The sequence below is a fragment of the Poecilia reticulata genome, linkage group LG2 (genome assembly GCF_000633615.1).
Source record: "Poecilia reticulata strain Guanapo linkage group LG2, Guppy_female_1.0+MT, whole genome shotgun sequence".
Classification (NCBI taxonomy): Eukaryota; Metazoa; Chordata; class Actinopteri; order Cyprinodontiformes; family Poeciliidae; genus Poecilia; species Poecilia reticulata.
In genome coordinates this window covers 11,714,492-11,734,368 of record NC_024332.1, presented here as the reverse complement: position 1 = coordinate 11,734,368, position 19,877 = coordinate 11,714,492, and the positions used below count along the sequence as shown (strand labels likewise).

Sequence of the window (19,877 nt, the reverse complement as noted above, 5' to 3'; positions counted from 1 at the left end):
ATAGATAGATAGATAGATAGATAGATAGATAGATAGATAGATAGATAGATAGATAGATAGATAGATAGATAGATAGATAGATAGATAGATAGATAATATAGAAATATATATATATTTTTTTCCTATGCGCCACATTTCCAAAATTTGACTTGGGGATATATAAACAGTTTCGGAACTTGATTATTGTGCAGCATTCTACGTCGTCCTGCAGGACCTATTCATGATAGGAGACAATCGTCCTTTACGACTGTACAAGGTACAAGTGTTTTCTATATATTTTTTGAGTCAGTAATATCAAGATTTAATGCCTTCCTTTTCAGAACACATAATGTGTACTAAAACAGATTGTAGATTTACGCAAAGAATCATCTGGAACGAATTGGAACGCAGCTTGATCACGTTTGCAGCATGAAAACAGGAAGTTTTCATGAGTTGCAGCTGTGAGCTACATAGCTTGCGAGGTGAGTGTGAAATGTTTAAATATTTGGCCATTCTTTTAATTCTCCTTATATAGTGTCACTCCTGCTTTTATATTCGTTATTTTATTGTTGTTTTTGTATCTAATAATGTTATTCGGCGTGAGTTTTTAAGCTGTAGCTTAAATGTTACTCCATGTAAATTTGGAACTAACAGAGCAGCTACATGCTAAGCTAACCTATTATCTGTTGGTTTAGCTCAGCTAACTGGTTGTTGCTGGCTGTCGGTGTTAGCCGAAGCTGGTAAGAGAGAAAGTAATATGAAGCTATGGAGGATCGGAAGCTAAAGCGCAAGAGTACCCGAAGCGCCACCAACCCCGGGGCTCAGACCGGAGGCTTATCCCGGAAGAACAGTTCCTCCTCCAGGAGAAGGAATGTCGGCTACAACCACAACACGGGGAGCATCTCCAGTCAAAGAAATAGGAACCGGAGGTCGTCTTCCATAGATTCATTCTCAGAAATAATAATAATAATAAAAATAATCAATAAAGTCAAAGACGTCGATGTACGTTTTATTATTATCAATGTAATGTTTTGCAGGGGAGCGAGAGATAGTAAGGCAAAATATCCACAGGCTGTGGGAGGGAATAAGAGCCAGGGCCAGGCAGCACCCGTCATCCAGCACTCTTTTCTGACTGATGTCTCAGATGTTCAGGAGATGGAGAAAGGTCTGCTCAGTCTGCTCAACGACTTCCACTCAGGAAAACTACAGGCCTTTGGTAAGCTCACAGTGGAAGCACTTTGCAGGATTTGATACAAATATTATAATATTATGCTATGATCCCATTATGTCTCAGGCAATGAGTGCTCCATTGATCAGATAGAACACATCAGAGAGATGCAGGAGAAGCTGGCATGCTTGCACTTTGACCTTTATTCTGAGGTAGAGGAAATGCCTGAGGATCAGCGGAAAACGGCCTCTGACACCAACATGGACAAGCTACTTTTTAATGTAAGACTGCTTACTTTTTAATAAAGCATTTAATTATTTGAAGTTCATTTCAGTTTGCATATTAAACAGCTCAAATTGAATGCATCTAATTTTAGTCTTCTAAATATCTCTAAAGAGCTACTGCTTAAAAGTTTGGGATCACTGTGGTGTACCAAAGAAACTGCAAGGATTTTTGCAATTTCTTAGAATCCTATCTTTCCTGTGTGAGCAGGAAAAATTTCCTGTAGCATCTGTGTTGCAGCAAATTTGAAGCAGCCTCTGATTGAAGACACCCGTTTTTTCATGATGGCTAGAGTTGATCAGCTGCTCCTTGTTGTAAACCACACTGTTGCTATGGTTATGCATCCAGGGTTTCCCGCAGTGGGCATAAGCCTGGTGGGCCACCAGACTTGTGCCCCCCACATATTTTCTCCTAATTTATTGCTTTTTTTCAGTGTAAAATGATATTTCAACTTGATACCAATCAGTGGTGCACAGAGGTGTTAAGCTCCTGAATTATTACTGATGAAGCTCTCAAATAACTCTGCATGGAAATGGATAGCTATGCGCTTCAAATTTAGTTACTTATTCATCAGCAAGTGCAAATATTTTTGTTTCACAATATCCATTATGTAAAATCAATAATGTTCTTTGTCTCCACAGCTTGAGGAGCTCAGTTCTTCCATGTATCCTTTTGACATGAAAATCTCTCAGATAAGTTGTTTTTATTCTTGACTTTTAAAAGATTTTAATTTGACAGGGCTCGTTACGACCAAAACTTAACATCCATTTTGTGGATACCGAAAGTCAATTCTTGAATGAATTTGCAATGGTTAGAAACAGTTTGCTGGTCCTTCTTCCTTTTGTTGAAATAAAAATATTTATTTCAACAAAACTAAACTTGAGATTTTGCCACCTCAAGATAAAGACAGTTAAACTTTAATCTTAACAAAAGAGATTAAGTTATCTCAATATATCAAAACAATTGTCTCCACAACAAAAGATACTTGAATACTCATCATGAGGGCATAATGAAACTGATATGGCAAAGGAAGCTTAGTTTTTGTAAACTCAAGATGGCCATAAGGATCTCCAGCCATTTGTGAATAACTAAAATGCAAGAATAGTTCAGAAGTCCTGTAAAAATGCTTATAGCTGCCTAGTTTAATAGGTCAGACRCCAAATAAACCTTAATATGTGTTAATATGAAATTGTTTAGCACTACCATACAAACTAGCATCCTTAGTTTTCCTTCTCAATGTTTTGAGGTTCAGCCAATCAGTGCAAAGGGAAATAAATGGCACCCCTGGATTGACTGCTTTACAAATTTCACCCAATAGCTTGTCTAGTAGCATATAGTGTCTAGTTATTATGGCTTCCCCTGATGAATTTTCTTTCAGATATTTTAGGTATGTTCTACAAATAACAAATTTACCACAAATAATTTGTAGTTATGTTCGACAGAATAATCAACGAATCAGTAACCATCAATGTTTTTTTGTATGCATATTTTTGAAGTATTGCATTAGAAAAAGTGATGGAAATGGCAAAATTCAAAGTAACTTCCTAGATTTTGCAAAAATGTTTTATTTACGCTGGCTTGAGATTTTTGGCTTTTCCGAAGAACCATTAATGCGCTGAAGCGGATCTGGAAACAGATTTTTCAAATAAGTTGTAATGTAGCAGACACTTACCTCTCATGACTGATCAGCTGTTTCTTCTTGTCCTTTCTCTACTTCTCAAAGCAGCGTGTAACATCACCAACACTAGTTGACAATTGTGAATACTGAGATGTGAATAGGTGGCGGTCCACTGCATAGGCAAATCCTATTTCTAGTGGATACTTGTGGCTTAAGTGCTAACATAGTATTTATACTAACTCTAGTTTCGTCTGAATCCATTATCTTGTGTTAATGTCTGGTCTGAGTAGAGTGAAAGGAAGACAAGACGTTTTTGAGAACCTGTTCCTTTACTTGACCCCGGCCCTCCAGCCAGAAGCTGAATCTAGCGGACACTCAAGAAATCCCAAGGATGGCCACCGTGTGACGTTTGTTCTTCATCCTCCTCTTTCCACATTATCTCTCCTGAAACCACGTGTAGGCAATCTAACAAGGCGGAGTTGGAGGAACTTTACCTGAGGTTGAATATATTTTCAGATTGGCTTCACTGCACCCACAGAGTTAATCAAAGATGGGTTTAACAGTACTAAGTCTCTTATATTAAAGATAAGGTACTTATGTTTTCTATTTATTGTATAATACTTGTAAGAAAGTTGCACGGAGGCTTAGGTCAAGATCTCCAGGTTCATTATATTTTACATATTTGGTGCATCCTGTCATTTGTGAAAGCAGCATAGGTTTATAACCCACCAGATTCTTATTTTTCATTGAAAAATACAGAAAGTTGTTGTCATTTCATCTTCAGATTTAACAACAAAGATAATGTATCAAAATAGCTCAACTAAAATTCAGTGAGCAGCCCTTCAGAGTTTGAATGGAACATGCAAAATACACATCACATTGTTTCTGACGGGTCAGTTTGATGCTGGAAGAATAATCAGAAATCCAAATGCTAACATCACAGCCATGCCTTATTTTCTTTTCTTTTTTATTTAATCATACTTGCCTTATTAGTTAGCAATGTTTAAATCAGTGTTTCCCAACCCTGGTCCTCAAGGCACACTGTCCTACATGTTTTAGAGGTTTCCCTGCTTTAATGTGCTGAATTCAACTGATTGCATTTCAGCAAACGCCTGTTAATCAGTCATCGATTGAAATCAGCTGGACTGAAGCAAGGAAAAACCTGAAACATGCAGGGCAGTGTGCCTTGAGGACCAGCGTTGGGGAAAACTGGTTTAAAAGACTGTATCTGATTTATTATGTCTAATTTTAACCACTAGAGGGGGGTGTTTTCACACTTAGCCTTTTGCTTGATTTTACTTTTGTTGATTTAATAAATGTCATGTATTTGACTTTTTTGGGTGTATTTCTTTCATTTACAGTAAGAAAGTATTTTTTTCTCAAAGTCAGTTGCAATAAAGATCTATTAAAAATACTGGGTGAATTTTTTTGTGTGTATTTCATGCCCTGTATAGTGCTGGTCAGAAAGTAACATACATTATAATGTTGAATGTCATAATAATTTGGTGCTTTTGATTAAATACTTTTTCTATGGTAGAATGTTTGCAAAATTTTTGTCACTGTAATATGTTTTTTATGGACAAGAATTATGTGCACAAGTTTGTATTTACTGACGGTAAAATTCACCAGCATCTGTAAAAGCAAATTGCAGTGTCTCAGTACTACAGGTATAAATTAACCTTATTAATCACAAATCCAACTAATTTTGTTTGTAAATAGTAATTGAAGTGTGAAAATGAATTGTATAACAAATTAACGAGTAACAAGTTTATTTATGTACATCTTTGAGTGTGACAACGGATCATAACATTTAGTTGGAAACTACTTAGCCTACAATCAAAATGACTTGAATGAAATGAATTTCAAATTGCGAGTTGCTAATCAGCATGGAACCCTTTAAGAAGAGTAGATTATTATACCTCAGCAGTCAGCATATCAACTTTTAAAATGTCCTTTATCACATCTCAGACAAACTGCACCAGCAAGATTTTTTCATAATTCTTCTTTTAGAATGGGTAAAGTTAATCAAGAACACGTATCATTCCAAAATACTCTTGGTGTGTGTTTGGGATTGCTCACCTGGTGGAACCCTCAATGGTGTTTAAAACCTTTAATTGTATTACTGAAGAAAATGTTTTCTGTTTCAGTCACTTTAAGGAAAATACAGTTTCACTTATAGCTAAATAAACCCTCAATTCGATACTTCCACCACCATGCTTGACGGCACCCTACTGGGTCCCCCTGGAATTCAGAGGGGATAGGAACCATAATCTGGGAATATTTGAGACCCCCGGTTAAAATGCTTACAACCTTACAGCCTGTTTTAATAGTTCAAACACAATGAAATTTGTTTGGAATTTACAGTCGTGTAAATCATCCTAAACATCAAAACTAGTCTGAATGAGTTATGAGATTGCAGAAAGGACTCGACCTCATTCTTTTTAAAACATTGTGAAATATACTGAAAATTGTGCAGGAAACCAACTACTTGAAATAAATTTTGCTCTTTTTAGTAAGTTTTAATGTTTGCTGCTTTAGCTTCCTGAGCCAGTTTTACAAGAGATACTGTTAGTTATTAAGACTCAGGATGGGATGGGCTGTGTGAAGGAATGCCCTCAACCTTTGTTGACACGTCTCCATGGTTACTCCATGCACACAACAGTCCATCTGAAACAGATCTACTCGGCTTCAGTAGGCCTGTAGGAAACAGCGTAGCAGTGATGGACCTCAGAGGCACTCCTTACTCTGTGAAGCTCTGGCAGATCAGTGGGCCTGACTATGAGCCGCAGCCAGGCCCCAAACTGGCAAGAGAGACCCGCTTCAGTAGCTGGACCCCACTGGGCAACAAGCAGAGAAACCTGCAGGTAGTTCTTTAATTTCCTCTCACTGTTTCAAACAAAGGAGTGACTACAATATACAGAAGCAAGAAACTAGTTTCATAAAACCAATTTCTGAACCACAAAATTAATTTGTTCAATGAAAACCAACAACTTTCTAAAAATCATTGCTGAATTGGACATTGCTGCAATGACTTAATTAAATCAACTTGGTTTTCTTACTGAAGTTTAGCATTTTATGTAAACTGGATGTATATATCAAACTGGCAGGGATCCATTTGAATCTGACTAAATTATATTGAATTATATTCTTTTGCATAGAAATTGACACAGTGTGATTATGCAAAAAATGGAATTGAGTAAAATTTTGGATTCTTGCCTGGTGTAAAAATGAATAATATGATCCACCATCTAACTCGATTTATGCTGAATATGAAGGTGTAATCATAACTGGGTGATAATGTGTCACAGGACACACAACAAACAAGAAACACAACAAAATTAGAAGTAAATTTTTAACATTTTGTGAAAACAAGAATTTTTATCAGCCTTACATCTTTTGTCCATGATTTTTATTTCAGTAATGCATAAATTGTTGTATATTATGTTTTTTCTTAGCAATATACCTCAGATTACATCAAAGTGTAATTTAAAACTCTTGCTTAGAATAGCCGGTTCTATAAACATTATTATGAGATTAAAACATCTCACATTTCACCTCACAAACCATGGATGCTGAGTTCAGAGTCTCATTTCTCCAAATAATACAACAAACGGTGCAGTCAAAGTCCAGATTCCCCCCGTTAGAGTACTTGGCAGTGATTAGATGTCCTCATGTTCCATCTGCTTCCTGTTTGATCTGAGCTGTTTGAGGAGCGTGTGAAGCTGCTGTTGCACTGGTTTGATCTGTGGACGGACTCCCAGAGGAAGCACCTCCTGCAGGCTCTGCTGGGTCGCTGCACCAAGGCACAGCTTAAGTAACGTTCTTTCCAACACTTCATTCAAGTTATTCTAAAGTCCTACCCTGAGTCTGCAGTCTGGTCCTGTTGTTGCACGTTGCTGAACCCAGGCACTGCAGAAACCTGCTCAATGACACGGTTCCTGTACCCCGGCTGGACTTCACGGCTGTGCTGCCTCGGTGTCTATCCCTCTACATCATGTCCTTCCTGTCCCCTCGGGATCTCTGCAGTGTCGCCCAGGTCAGTTGGCACTGGAGGGTCCTGGCAGAACAGGTGAGTGTGGATGTTGTTCCATTCCAATATGAATGGAACAACATCCATTCATGTTGTTGCACATGAATGCAACAAGTGTTGTTGCATGTTGTTGCACATGAATGCAACAGCATGCACATTAAAATGTGCATGCTGTTGCATTTATGTGTAAATAACATTAACGTGAATGCAACATGTATGTTTAACTAATGGGTAACGTACCTTCCCTCCTGTCTCCTATCAGGACTGTCTCTGGGCCGGCCGGTGTGTCAAGAGAGGTTGGTTCCTTCCCTACGCTCCAAAAGACAAGGAGTTTGGAGCCTGGAGGAACCACTACGTCTCGTGCGTCTCCACCTTGGACCGGCTATCTCCTCAGGAAGCAGCCGAGATATATGGGACCCTCTACCAACAATGCCTGGGGGTGAAGGAGGAGGAAGGGAAGAGGAGCAGGGAGAGGAGGATTAGGCAGAAACTCAAAGAGGCCCTTAAGGAGGAAAAGAGTGAGTCAAGATTCTGGGTGACTGAAGGAAGTGGGTGTAATGTGAACACAAGTGCACAGGTGGCAGGATGAGACAAATTTAGTACATACAGTAGATCGCAACAACTTTATTATATGAATCATTTTCTTTTTCGGTCCTGTCAAACATAAAATTACTTGCCTAACTGAGCTTTGTCTTGACATGTAAACGTCTCACCTCTCATCAGCTGTTCTAACGGCTTAGGTCTGTGATATCTAACAGGACTAGCCTTGATTAGCAGGAGACCATGGAGTTTTAACCCAAAGTCTGACAATAGAGGTGAAAGGTCACAGACCGTCCTGTCCAGCTCAGAGTTGATGGATAGGTCCTGGTCTTCTCTCTCCTCTTCAATGAAGACATTTGGGTCTCCAACTGCCAGTCTCAGTCCACACAGAGGACAACACCTGGATGAAGTTAGCAGGTGATGAAGTTTCAGTGAAATACAACATTTTACAATTTCAAAACTCTTCAGCATCAATCCCAAGTGGTGAAGTAGATGTGAACCTGACTTCTATTGTTTCTTGAAGACATTTTGCCCATCAGCCAAAAGGTTCCTCAGTACTGGCTTCTACTGAAATGGGGTTAGGATTGTCATCTACACCAATGTAATCCTTTTCGCATTAAACTATGAAATTTTGTTACATGTTGACAGGTTATGAGCTGATTCTGTTTTCTATGTTGTTCTTTTGCTGTAAAAGCTTGTCCAAGGCTAAGATGGTGCCGGCTTCTCTCCCCCACACAGACTCTGCTACTGTCTTGCTACTCATCTCCAACAAAATTCCTGCTTATGAGGTAAAAAAAAACAAAAAAAAAAACGTTCCTGTTTTCATTGGAGTGCAGATCTGAGAAGATGTTGTCGTTTGCCTCCCTCCATCTCCTGATCTCAGGTGGTGCTCAGTGGTGTGAAGACCAGAGTGGCTGTGGTTCTGTATGACCATAGATGGACTCTCTCGGCTCTCTTCAACCAGATGGAGAGAGCTGCTTCAGGGCAGCAAGTGCAAAGGCTTGGCCTTCTGGTTCCAGGAGGAACAGAGGAGGTTCATCTGGTTAATGGTGAGACTTCATTAAAATTCAATTGATCATATTTACTATAGTTGTGTCCAAGTCCAAGAACTAAACATTTTCTCTTGCATTGGTAGAATACCCAGAGCAAAGGAATTGCAGATGCTTATTTTTTGCTTGATTTTATTCAGCTAGTGATTTCATTATTAAGGCTTTATTCAAATAGAGTTAAGGCCAATCCATTTAAAAGCCATTCTGGTTCCTTTTCCTGACTGACTTTTTTTGTCATCCAACCATCTCAGTAATATTGTAGCATCATATCACCATTAAGATGTTTCCACACCTTCTTCCACACCAGTTTCAACCTCACCGTGGAAGAGGAAACATCAGTATTTGATGGAGGTGGTGTGGAAGGTGATGCTGTGGAAGGATCTCTGGTAGCAGTCAGTTTTACAACAAATCTGAAGATCCCACTGACTGAAGATTCTGGCTGACAGGAACATGTTCAGGATGACACCATCATCTGTTAGCAAGCACTGCTAATCCACCTCCTTTGCTTCTGCCACTCCTCTGTCTGGTTAGAAAGCCAGACAGAAAGATGTTGGATTAGGAGATATTATGCTCACCCATTACAACTGAAAGAAGCTGATGAGAGATTAATATGAGACAAACATAAATGAGACAAACATACACTGTCAGCCCTCCTGGTTGAGGCAACATTAATTACATTGGTTACAACCTACAGTATTAATTTTTTCAATAATCACATTATTTGCTTCCATTTTAATTTGATTGGAAATAGAAACATCCAGAAACTTTTGCTCGTAGGCAGATTAGGTGGTGCTCATGCTTTTTACCTGCTTACCATTATTTGTTTCCTCAAAGTCGCTGAAATTCTCCTATTGATATGAGAGGTTTCTCCATCACTACCATCAGTTTCAGCCCCACTGTGGAGCTGATCACTGTGGAATTGCTTATAATGAGTCAGTAAGCATGTATTGCAAAATTATGTCACTCATTTACCTCATCTCTACCCGCTGAAGACTTACTCTCCTAGGAACCATAGGAACCATTCTTTCTAGCTGCTACTAACAAAGAATGTGATAGGTAATTTCCTAGAGTAACACCAAAATGATAATACCAAAAAATCTCTATCAGAATGAGTTGTGTTTTGAGTGGTATTTCTTTGTACCTTTGTCCGATTTCCGTATCTTTTAGGCAGTGTTCTGTCTGAGAGGACGTTATCATCCCCAGATCACCGGGAATTCTGGGAAAAACTGTGTGCCTTGGTGGCACCTGGTCAGGAAGGAGGCGGGGTTGATATTTTCTGCCCGCTGGCTGCATCTGGTACAACTTCTGTTTGAATTTTCAAACATTTAAATTCTTCAAGTAATTCTAAGATGTAAGCTCGTAGTTGGACTTGTCACAGTGTCGGGACTCGCTCTGATGTGGAATCTCTCCAATCTGACTGGTCTGGAAGTTCGCGCTCCTTTGGGTTTTGCCACAGGAAGTTTCCAGAACAGTGAGTTACTCCTTAAGACGAGTTCTGCTTGTAGTTTCTTATAGTTGTTGATGTAATTTTTGTTGGCTGCAGTCCTAAGCGAGTGGTCTGGTGGCGACCAGGACCCAGCAGCTCCAGCTCTATGCTACGTGACTGACAGCGTGCTGTTGGGCTGGTGTAGACAGGCCCGATGGATTGAAGAGGTTCTGGTCCGGCTGAGGAAGTCCCTGGAGCTGCAGCTTCATCAGGCTAGTCTACAAGCCAGAGGCAGAGCTCTGGGTCAGTTCTGAGCTCAATCAGTCCACAGCTTTACTTTGATTAAGCTTTAAACTCATGTCTGGTTCAATTCTAGGACTCTTCTTGTGGGAGAACATTTCCCTGGACACCCTTGGTGTGTGTGGGGAACTCAGTGAAGCGCTGACAGAAGGACTTACAGCTCTCAGCAGACAGAACGAGGTGAGAACTGCTGTAAGACAGGAAGGGAGGAGAAAAGACCAGGTGTAAACTTGAATCTTTATCTGTCCTCACTGCTTCAGAGCCGACCATTAGAGTTCCTGTCCAGCTTCCTGATGAAATGGAGCAAAGAGGACGGAGAGGGGAGCCAAGGAGCAGGTGGTTCATCATGCCCAGGTCAACCACGAGGGATACCACAGGTGTTTCCCTTCTTACACCGTTCTGTTTTGATATGACTGAACAACAAATATAAACCATGTCTTATTGTTTCTTTCTTTAGACAACTTTAGATTGGAGATGTTCCGTTGGAAGTGAGCTGCTCCACAGCGAGCGCCTTTATCTGGAAAGAATGAGGGCTGTGCTGAAGGTAGAACACCAGGAAACTTTAATAACAAACAATGCTTCAGTTCAGAGAGTCTAAGTAGATCAGGTCAGATCATTATGATGAAGCAAAAAAAGTTTGCTTCTGATCCAAAGCTTGAAACTTAGAAATGAGAAAAAGTTTGATAATAGAAAATGTTTATATCTTCTGTCTTTCTGGGTTTTTTTTTATAAGTGTATTTGACAAGAATTTTTGAGTTTTGTTTCTTTTTCCTTGTTTGATTTCATTTAAAATTTAGTATCTATTTTAATTTACGTACAGAATCATTATTGCTGTTAATTCATTAATAAACTGATTAAAGAATTTGCACATTTGTTCACTTAAGTTTTTTTTTAATTTATTCAGTCATTGTTTAGTTACTTCTGTACTTACTGTATTTTCATTTCTATATTTTTCTGTGTACTTTTGGATTTCATATGAATATTTAATTATATATATATATATATATATATATATATATATATATATATATATATATATATATATATATATATATATATATATACACACACATTTATTTTATTATTTTATGTGTTGTGTTACTTTTCTTTTTTTTTTTTTTAATTCTATTTTGTTGTTGATTATTTATTTCTTAGTTTTAATTGTGTTTATTTTGATTTGCTAAATTTTGTTCTCTGATTTACATTTTTTAAATGCTTTCACATTTATTTATATTATTGTGGAATTTCTTTTTCTTACTGATGAACTTGTTCTTGTTTGTATTTCGTACTAATCTGTATCAATAAATATGTTTTCTGTTATCTGTGTGACTGTGTGGAGGTGTACCGGGAGCCTCTCATGGCGGTGGTGAATTCCAACAGAGCGATCCTCAGCTACATCGACATCCAGATCATCTTCAGCTCTGTTGCATTGATACTGCACCTGAACAGGTAAACACCAGCTGGATTGGTATTATACTTCTGGAGTCAGATGTTAGATAAGTGTGTGTTTTAGTGTGTTTCAGGTTGATTTACAGGCCAGGCTGAAGCACTGGGGAGAAGAGCAGTGTGTTGGAGATGTGTTTGTAAAATTCTGCTCCAAACTGAATGTCTACACTAACTACCTTAATAATTACATCACCACCGTCCACACCATAGATAAGGTAAGGATAGTATTGTCTTGTTAAAAGTGAGAAATAGCTCCACTCTTCACCTGGTTGTGTCAAACGTGTATGTTTTAGTGCAGGGAGGCTAAACCTGCATTCGGGGCTTTTCTGAAGAGAGTAGACAGAACTCTGCCAACACACATGCTGAGGTAAGAAATGCTGCTTTTAGGATAAATAACTGGGTTTTTAAAATCAATAGTATTAGCATAATTTTGTGTAAAGCAACAAATGTCATAAATGTGCAGACGGGCCATCATAATGTGTTATTTTTAATCAGCACAATCCACACTAAACTACCCATAAAAAATAATCTGTTATACCAAAGTTTCAATTAGTCTGATACTCCTCAAATCAAAAGAAAGCCAACGTTGATAGAAAACCTTTGGTAAGACAAATTATATCAAAGGTATAATATAATGCCTCCTGCCATCCTGCAGGAGGTATTATAGACGAAGGAGTCCGAGTTAGATCATATTTGAACTTTGTGGTCTATGGAACAAGAAACTGTGGAGGAAAGCTGACATCACACATCACCCTGTATGCACCGTCCCCACAGGGACACTTGGTGGCACCAGAGAATGAGAAAATGTTCCACTCACCAGCGCTCCCCAGTGGTGTTAGTGGGTCAAACAACTGTTATCAGTCTGATCCACTGTGAGTGGGGTTTGTGGGGTGGTCCACTGGTTCGGTCAGAACCACCTGGAGCTAAACCTGCTCAAGAAGGCAGAGATGATGGACTTCCAGAGAACAAATTAAAATTCAACAATACTTTATTTTTGAATTTGGGCTTTTCTGAAGAGAGCAGACAGAACTCGCAGACAGAACTCTGTTGACACATACTGAAGTAGAACATGCTGCTACATGTAACATTAAAGACATCATCAGAAAAGGGAAATCCATTTAGATTTTGTTATTTAAATATTAGAATGATTTGCTGTCCTCGGTGTATCTGTGTGTGAAGCCTGCAGGAGCTGCTGCTTTGTCCTGTGTGGCGAATCCAGGAGTATGTTACTCTGCTTCAAGCTCTGACCTCACACACTCGACCCGATCACCCGGACCACCCAGACCTCCGCTCTGCCCTCAACACAATGCTCCAGTTCAGAGACTTCATCCAGGAGGTAACGGAGCTGGGGTCCACACGGTAGCTCCTGCAGGTTCCAGCTAAATATGGAAATGATTTGTGTGTTTTCCAGTTGGAGAGAAACTCTGAGGCAGACAAGAGGCTGGAGGAGACACAGGAACTGATCCAGGGCTGTCCGGTCAGAGGACTCTTCATTGTTCTTTTAAAAAACATATTGAAGTCAAACCTTGAACTACTGCTTCCTGTTTTATATTCACGCGCAGAGTCTCGCTGAAGGAAACCGACAGTTGATAATAACCCAGGATGCCATGCTGCTCAGGAGTCCAGACGAACAGATTCCAGACTCACTGAGGTGACGACTCCAGCTGACTGTCTGTTTGCATGTACGGTTTGTACAGTAAGTCATTCTGGTTTGTTGCACAATCAGGGCCTTTGAGCACGTATGCGACGTGGGGCTCTTCCTGTTTAGTGATGCTTTAGTTTTGACCCGGAGAAGGTTGCAGCACATACCCTTTACCATGACTCACCGGAGCACACACACTTTCTGGGTCTCTGTGGCTCTCAGCAGTCTGAACGTCAGAGAAATCCTACACACACGCTGTGAGTCTAAAAGCAGCTACAGGAGCCAGTTTGCTTCAGTTTGAGCACCACAGTGATATGCAGGTGTGTGTCCTCAACTGCAGATGTGCGCCACGCCTTCATCCTGGACGGGCCGCGCTGTTCGTGGGTTTGTGCGACAGAGCAGGAAGAGGAGAGGGACAACTTCCTGTCTGCGCTCCGTTTGGCTATAAGCTCCTCCCTGACAGAACATCAGTGAATTTAAGGCGGCGATATCTGCAGCATAGCACCTGACTCCCCCAATAAGGAGCTCCTCTGTACACATTTAATGAAAATAGTCCCAGTCCTTCCTATAGATTGAGACAATTATGCAAATAATATGAAATCACTTCTTTTAGAGGGTGTTTGGTTTGTTTTATGTTTTAGCAGAAGATGATAATATTTAATGATTTTCACCAGCCCACACTGTCTACATTGCTTTTCTGAACCATAATCATGTTCTGCATCATCACCAAGATCACACAACCTAACAAATACCATATGACCAAGTCCCTCTGGAAATACAAACGTGATAAATAGTGTTATTAATATCAGCCCAGATTTATTATCAGACTGATATGTTACATGACAAACATTGGCTGATATTGATGTTTATCTTTATGTACGACACATCACTACTTTTTTCCTCAACATCAAATGACTCCACATTTTTTTCACGACATTGTGTACCAGTCTATTATTTCTCAACAATAAACAACTCCACATGTTTTCATTAAATGATTTCACTTTTTTTTCCAAAATATTGAATAATGACATATTTGTAGACAATAATGAGCATTTTAATTAAAAAAAATTCCATATGTGTGCCTCAATATTGATTGCTTTCATTATTTTCTTAGCAATGTTCAGTGATTCCATATTTTTACTCAACATTAAATTATTCCATAAATAGTAATGTTTTTTCTAAGTTAATTATTGTCATTTTTATCAAATAGCCTAACATTAAACTGATTATCTATCTTAAATGATCAGTATTCATCCATGTTTGACTTTTAATTTCAATAAAATGTATTTTTCCACATGTTGAGGTGCAGGTAGTAAACATTTTACGCATCAAAGTATAAAAGGCTTTTATTGTAATGAAAAATAACACGTCATATTTTAATGAAGTAGCTGCATTAAAACTCATCAGTTCTGTACATTATTGCCACTTTTTCTGTGTCCCATATCCATCTTCTTTATCTGCATCTCACAAAGACACATAAAAATATACATACTATTTTTTATTTAACAAATACATATATCACGCCTTTTAATCTAATATTTTCATGTCATTTGCTGTTCTCATGGACATCTTCAGATGAGTAATTTGGTTGCAGCAGATAATTTTCAGTAGTTAGTGTGTTACTGGACAAGCTAATAGAATAGAGCACAGACAGTAAACAGCTGCATGTAGCCACTGTTAGAGCACCAACGATGAAAATTTGGGGAAATTGAACACTTAATTCAGCACGACAGCTACATGGGTCAGTGACGTCACAGTCTCCGGTTCAGCAGGTTTGGGCTGTTCTTCATGCGTGAGGCTGGCTCTCTCCCGATTCCRGCAGCTGACGACGACCCCTGGTTTATCGCCGGGCTGTTTGCGCTTTTCTGGGAACCGAAACCATTTGGTTTGGGGATTCGGGTCGGTCCTGGACGTCGGAATGCTTCGAGAGGTATCTGACGGAGAAACAGAGAGAATTTGTGGTACGTTTTGAACAAAAAAGGTGGCATTCTCTAAAATGACAGGCTAAATTCTAAGCTAGTTGAAGACCCATTCAAAAAATTAGAATATTACTGAAAAGTCCATTTATGTCAGAACCCAGATAGCACACAACGTTAAATCAACGTTGAATTATAGTTAGAATTGTTGATTTTTGGTTGAAGTCGACAAATGATGGTGGATCAATCATCAAGCAACCATCCAATGAAACCGTTGAAACTGTGCCATTGAATCAATGTTGTTTTGKKGTTGAAATCTGATGACTGAAATGCAAAAGTCTGATTAATGGTTGATTTTTGGTTGAAGTCAACAAATGACGGGATCAACCATCAAACAACCATCCACCACTAGCCAAGTAACTGACGTTGAAACTGTGTCATTGAATCAATGTTGTTTTGTCGTTGAAATCTAATGACTGAAATGGGGATGTCTGATCAACATCTGATCAATGTTAAATCAATGTTAGCTGTTTTGCCACACCCTTTCCCCTCCTCTCCTCCGAGCTGTGGGTCAGGGCATTTTATTACTGAGCGGGGGGTTATCACGTTTTAAATTAACGGGCTGAACAGCAGTTCAGATTACCCACCCTTCTTGGAATCCTTAGAGGGGGTCCTGGGGATTCCCTTGTTTTACTGGGGGACTTCAACGCTCACGTGGGCAATGATAGTGAGACCTGGAGAGGYGTGGTTGGGAGGAAYGCCCCCCCCGATCTGAACTCGAGTGGTGTTCTGTTGTTGGACTTCTGTGCTCGTCACGGATTGTCCATCACGAACAACATGTACAGGCATAAGTGTCCATATGTGCACTTGGCACCAGGACACCCTAAGCCACAGTTCGATGATCGAGTTTGTCATTGTTTCATCGGATCTGTGGCCGTATGTCTTGGASACTCGGGTGAAGAGAGGTGCGGAGCTGTCCACTGACCACTACCTGGTGGTGAGTTGGCTCCGGTGGTGGGGGAGGAAGCYGGWCAGACCTGGCAGGCCCAAACGTGTAGTGAGGGTCTGCTGGGAACGTCTGGCAGAGTCCCCTGTGAGACGAGGCTTTAACTCCCATCTCTGGCAGAACTTTGAACACGTTCCAGGAGAGGTGGGGGACATTGAGTCTGAGTGGACAATGTTCCGTGCCTCCATTGCCGAGGCGGCTTATCGGAGATGCAGCCGCAAGGTTGTTGGTGCCTGTCGCAGCGGCAACCCTCAAACCCGTTGGTGGACACAGTCAGTGAGGGATGCTGTCAACCTGAAGAAGGAGTCCTATCGGGCCTTTTTGGCCTGTGGGACTCCAGAAGCAGCTGATGGGTACCGGYGGGCGAAGCGGCATGCGGCTCGGGTKGTYGCTGAGGCAAAAACTCGGGCGTGGGAGGAGTTTKGAGAGGCCATGGAGAAAGACTTCCGTACGGCTTCGAGGCGRTTCTGGTCCACCGTCCGGCATCTCAGGAAGGGGAAGCAGTGCAGCACCAAYACTGTTTATAGTGGGGATGGTGTGTTGCTGACCTCAACTCGGGATGTTGTGGGCCGGTGGGCGAAATACTTTGAAGACCTCCTCAATCCCACAAACATGACTTTTGTTTAGGAAGCTGAGCTGACTCTGAGTTGGGCTCTCCAATCACTGGGGACGAGGTCGCCGAGGTGGTCAAAAAGCTCCTCGGTGGCAGGGCCCCGGGGGTGGATGAGATCCTCCCAGAGTTCCTCAAGGCTCTGGATGTTGCAGGGTTGTGTTGGCTCTGCAATATCGCATTGTCATCGGGGGCAGTTCCCCTGGATTGGCAGACCGGGGTGGTGGTCCCCCTGTTTAAAAAGGGGGACCGGAGGGTGTGCTCCAATTACAGGGGGGTCACACTCTTAAGCCTCCCTGGTAAGGTCTATTCAGGGGTCYTGGAGAGGAGGGKCCGTCGGATAGTCGAACCTCGGATTCAGGAAGAGCAGTGTGGTTTTCGTCCTGGTCGTGGAACACTGGACCAGCTCTACACCCTCAGCAGGGTCCTGGAGGGTGCATGGGAGTTCGCCCAACCAGTCTACATGTGTTTTGTGGACTTGGAGAAGGCGTTTGATCGTGTCCTTAGGGGGACTGTCTGATACGGGCTGTCAGGTTCCCGTATGACCGGTGTCAGACTTACTGACACATTGCCGGCAGAAAATTGGGGTCTTTTCCGGTGAGAGTTGGACTCCACCAAGGCTGCCCTTTGTCACCGATTCTGTTCATTACTTTCATGGACAGAATTTCTAGGYGCAGCCGAGGTGTTGAGGGGATCCATTTTGGTGGCCTTAGGATTGCATCTCTGCTTTTTGCAGATGATGTGGTCCTGTTGGCTTCATCAGATCGTGATCTGCAGCTCTCGCTGGAGCGGTTCGCGGCCGAGTGTTAAGCAGCCAGGATGAGGCTCAGTGCCTCCAAATCCGAGGCCATGATCTTGAGCTGGAAAAGGGTAGAGTGCCTTCTCCGGGTCAGGGGGGTYGTCCTGCCTCAAGTGGAGGAGTTTAAGTATCTGGGGATCTTGTTCATGAATGAGGGAAGAAGGGAGTGGGAGTGTCATCTCCCTTAGAGATAGGGTGAGAAGCTTGGTCATCCGGGAGGGACTCAAAGTAGAGCCGCTGCTCCTTCACGTCGAGAGAAGCCAGTTGAGGTGGCTTGGGCATCTGGTAAGGATGCCTCCTGGACGCTTCCCTGGTGAGGTATTCCGGGTACGTCCCACTGGGAGGAGGCCTCTGGGAAGACCCAGGACACGCTGGAGGGACTATGTCTCTCGGCTGACCTGGGAATGCCCTGGGATTCCCCCGGAGGAGCTGGAAGAAGTGGCTGGGGAGAGGGAAGTCTAGGCCTCCCTTCTGAAGCTGCTGCCCCCGCTACCCGACCCCGGATAAGTGGAAGAAAATGGATGGATGGATGGATGGATGGATGGATGGATGGATGGATGGATGGATGGATGGATGGATGGATGGATGGATNGGATGGATGGATGGATGGATGGATGGATGGATGGATGGATGGATGGATGGATGGATGGATGGATGGATGGATGGATGGATGGATGGATGGATGGACGGATGGATGGATAGCATCACATTGGAAAAAAAACAAAAAAAAAACACACACACACACACACACGCACACGCACACACACAAACAATCACAAACTACTGGAGGAACAGCTATTAATATTTTAACAGTTTAATGGCTCTTAACAAATTCTGGCACAACCGGGCTTTTAAGCAATTCAGATTTTTGACATGGCTCAAAGTGAAAATGAGTTTGACACCCCTGCACTAGATGGAAGCAAACTGCTTTTTAGTTTATTAAACCTGATCACACTTTCTGAATGATTGCTCCTTATACAGCAAAAATAAGTTTATAAGTGTAAAATAAGTGTGACAGGCCGACGCAAATAGTGATGTGAAAGAAAAGTAAAACTTAATTTTAAATTTTTTTTAGAAGAATTAGGAATGTTCAGAGCATATTTTTAATCTTTTACACCTAAATTAAAGCCAGTGTGACCAACTTAGAGGTGTGGTCAAGAGTTAAGTTTTGAATAAGTAATGTTGAGGATATAACAAAACATAGAAGAAGGTAGTTTTTCAACAAGAGACCAGAATAGCATGTGAATACTTCATGAACACACCATGTCTAAGGTGAAACACAGCAGTGACAGTATCATGGTAAGGGGATAAACAATAGGAAAGTGGATGCTTGTTAGAGTTGACAAATGGAGGTGGTAAAAAATCATGTTAGTGGATAAAGAAGAGTTGAGACTAGAGTGAAGGTTGCAAAGTTGAGCATAGTTGGAGTTGGGGAGAAGCTTCTTGTTTGCTATGATAGATGGAAGAGACAGTAAAAGATTAAGTCAAGAATGGTACAAACTTGGTCCACCAGGACTTGCGATTGCTTTTGCCACCCCTTTTTAAATTTCTTTCTGGTCGTACGGTTAGAAAATCGGGCAGAAAGATGTTGGAGCAGTAGAGGATTTGATCCTTGCCCTTTACAATTGATGGAAGAGATGATTTGAACTTCCTCCTCATCTTTCTGCTCTATATTCAGGTATTAATTATTTAAGCTTCTGAGATGTTCCTTAACTACTCCCAATTGTAAAGACAACACCCTGTTGCCATGGTTATGCATCATACTATTCAAACCTTAAGAAAAAGAAAGTGCAAAAATCCTCCCAGTTTTACAGCATCCTAAAGCAGAGGGAATAATTGTACATTCAATGTCTCCACCAAACAAATGATGAACAAACATCCTAAAAGAGAACACATTCAGACTATCTGAACTTGATTTATTCTCCAAAGCAGAATGAGCAAAAAAAAAAAAAAAAAAAAAAAAAATAATAATATTCAAACCTTAAGAAAAAGAAAGTGCAAAAATCCTCCCAGTTTTACAGCATCCTAAAGCAGAGGGAATAATTGTACATTCAATGTCTCCACCA

At 40.9% G+C, this 19,877-nt stretch overlaps 3 protein-coding genes across 14 annotated transcripts in view; 2 read left to right on the top strand and 1 right to left on the bottom strand.

The window, feature by feature from the left end:
* Positions 1-230: 230 nt before the first annotated feature.
* ccdc28a (coiled-coil domain containing 28A) lies at positions 231-4,461 on the top strand. Of its 2 annotated transcripts, none has more exons than XM_008430782.2 (6): positions 231-461; positions 675-908; positions 1,017-1,195; positions 1,274-1,428; positions 2,071-2,093; positions 3,391-4,461. In XM_008430782.2, the coding sequence occupies exons 2-6, from the start codon at positions 745-747 to the stop codon at positions 3,407-3,409; spliced, it is 540 nt and encodes a 179-aa protein (XP_008429004.1). In that variant the 5' UTR covers positions 231-461; positions 675-744; the 3' UTR covers positions 3,410-4,461. The 2 variants fall into 2 exon arrangements, with proteins under 2 accessions (XP_008429004.1, XP_008428994.1); XM_008430772.2 differs by having other exon boundaries at positions 236-461; positions 3,399-4,461.
* A 1,248-nt stretch (positions 4,462-5,709) lies between these two features.
* Positions 5,710-14,472, top strand: ect2l (epithelial cell transforming 2 like). Of its 5 annotated transcripts, none has more exons than XM_008430802.1 (22): positions 5,710-5,911; positions 6,749-6,861; positions 6,954-7,116; positions 7,340-7,595; positions 7,836-8,034; positions 8,141-8,194; positions 8,312-8,405; positions 8,501-8,666; positions 9,834-9,962; positions 10,045-10,137; positions 10,210-10,395; positions 10,469-10,572; positions 10,653-10,769; positions 10,850-10,936; positions 11,732-11,841; positions 11,906-12,053; positions 12,132-12,205; positions 13,018-13,174; positions 13,250-13,315; positions 13,401-13,489; positions 13,565-13,737; positions 13,821-14,472. In XM_008430802.1, exons 1-22 carry the CDS (start codon positions 5,768-5,770, stop codon positions 13,952-13,954), a joined length of 2,856 nt encoding a protein of 951 aa, XP_008429024.1. In that variant the 5' UTR covers positions 5,710-5,767; the 3' UTR covers positions 13,955-14,472. The 5 variants fall into 5 exon arrangements, with proteins under 5 accessions (XP_008429024.1, XP_008429016.1, XP_008429030.1 ...); XM_008430794.1 differs by having other exon boundaries at positions 8,141-8,218; XM_008430808.1 differs by lacking the exon at positions 13,821-14,472 and having other exon boundaries at positions 8,141-8,218; positions 13,401-13,534; positions 13,607-13,684.
* Positions 14,473-14,808: 336 nt separating this feature from the next.
* Positions 14,809-19,877, bottom strand: part of filip1l (filamin A interacting protein 1-like) — a 156,259-nt gene continuing 151,190 nt past the window's right edge. For all 7 annotated transcript variants that reach the window (XM_017302573.1, XM_008430830.2, XM_008430843.2 and 4 more), the window contains one exon: positions 14,809-15,414. In XM_017302573.1, the coding sequence (XP_017158062.1) occupies positions 15,232-15,414 (183 nt within the window). In that variant the 3' untranslated portion in view covers positions 14,809-15,231. The remainder of the gene's footprint in view (positions 15,415-19,877) is intronic.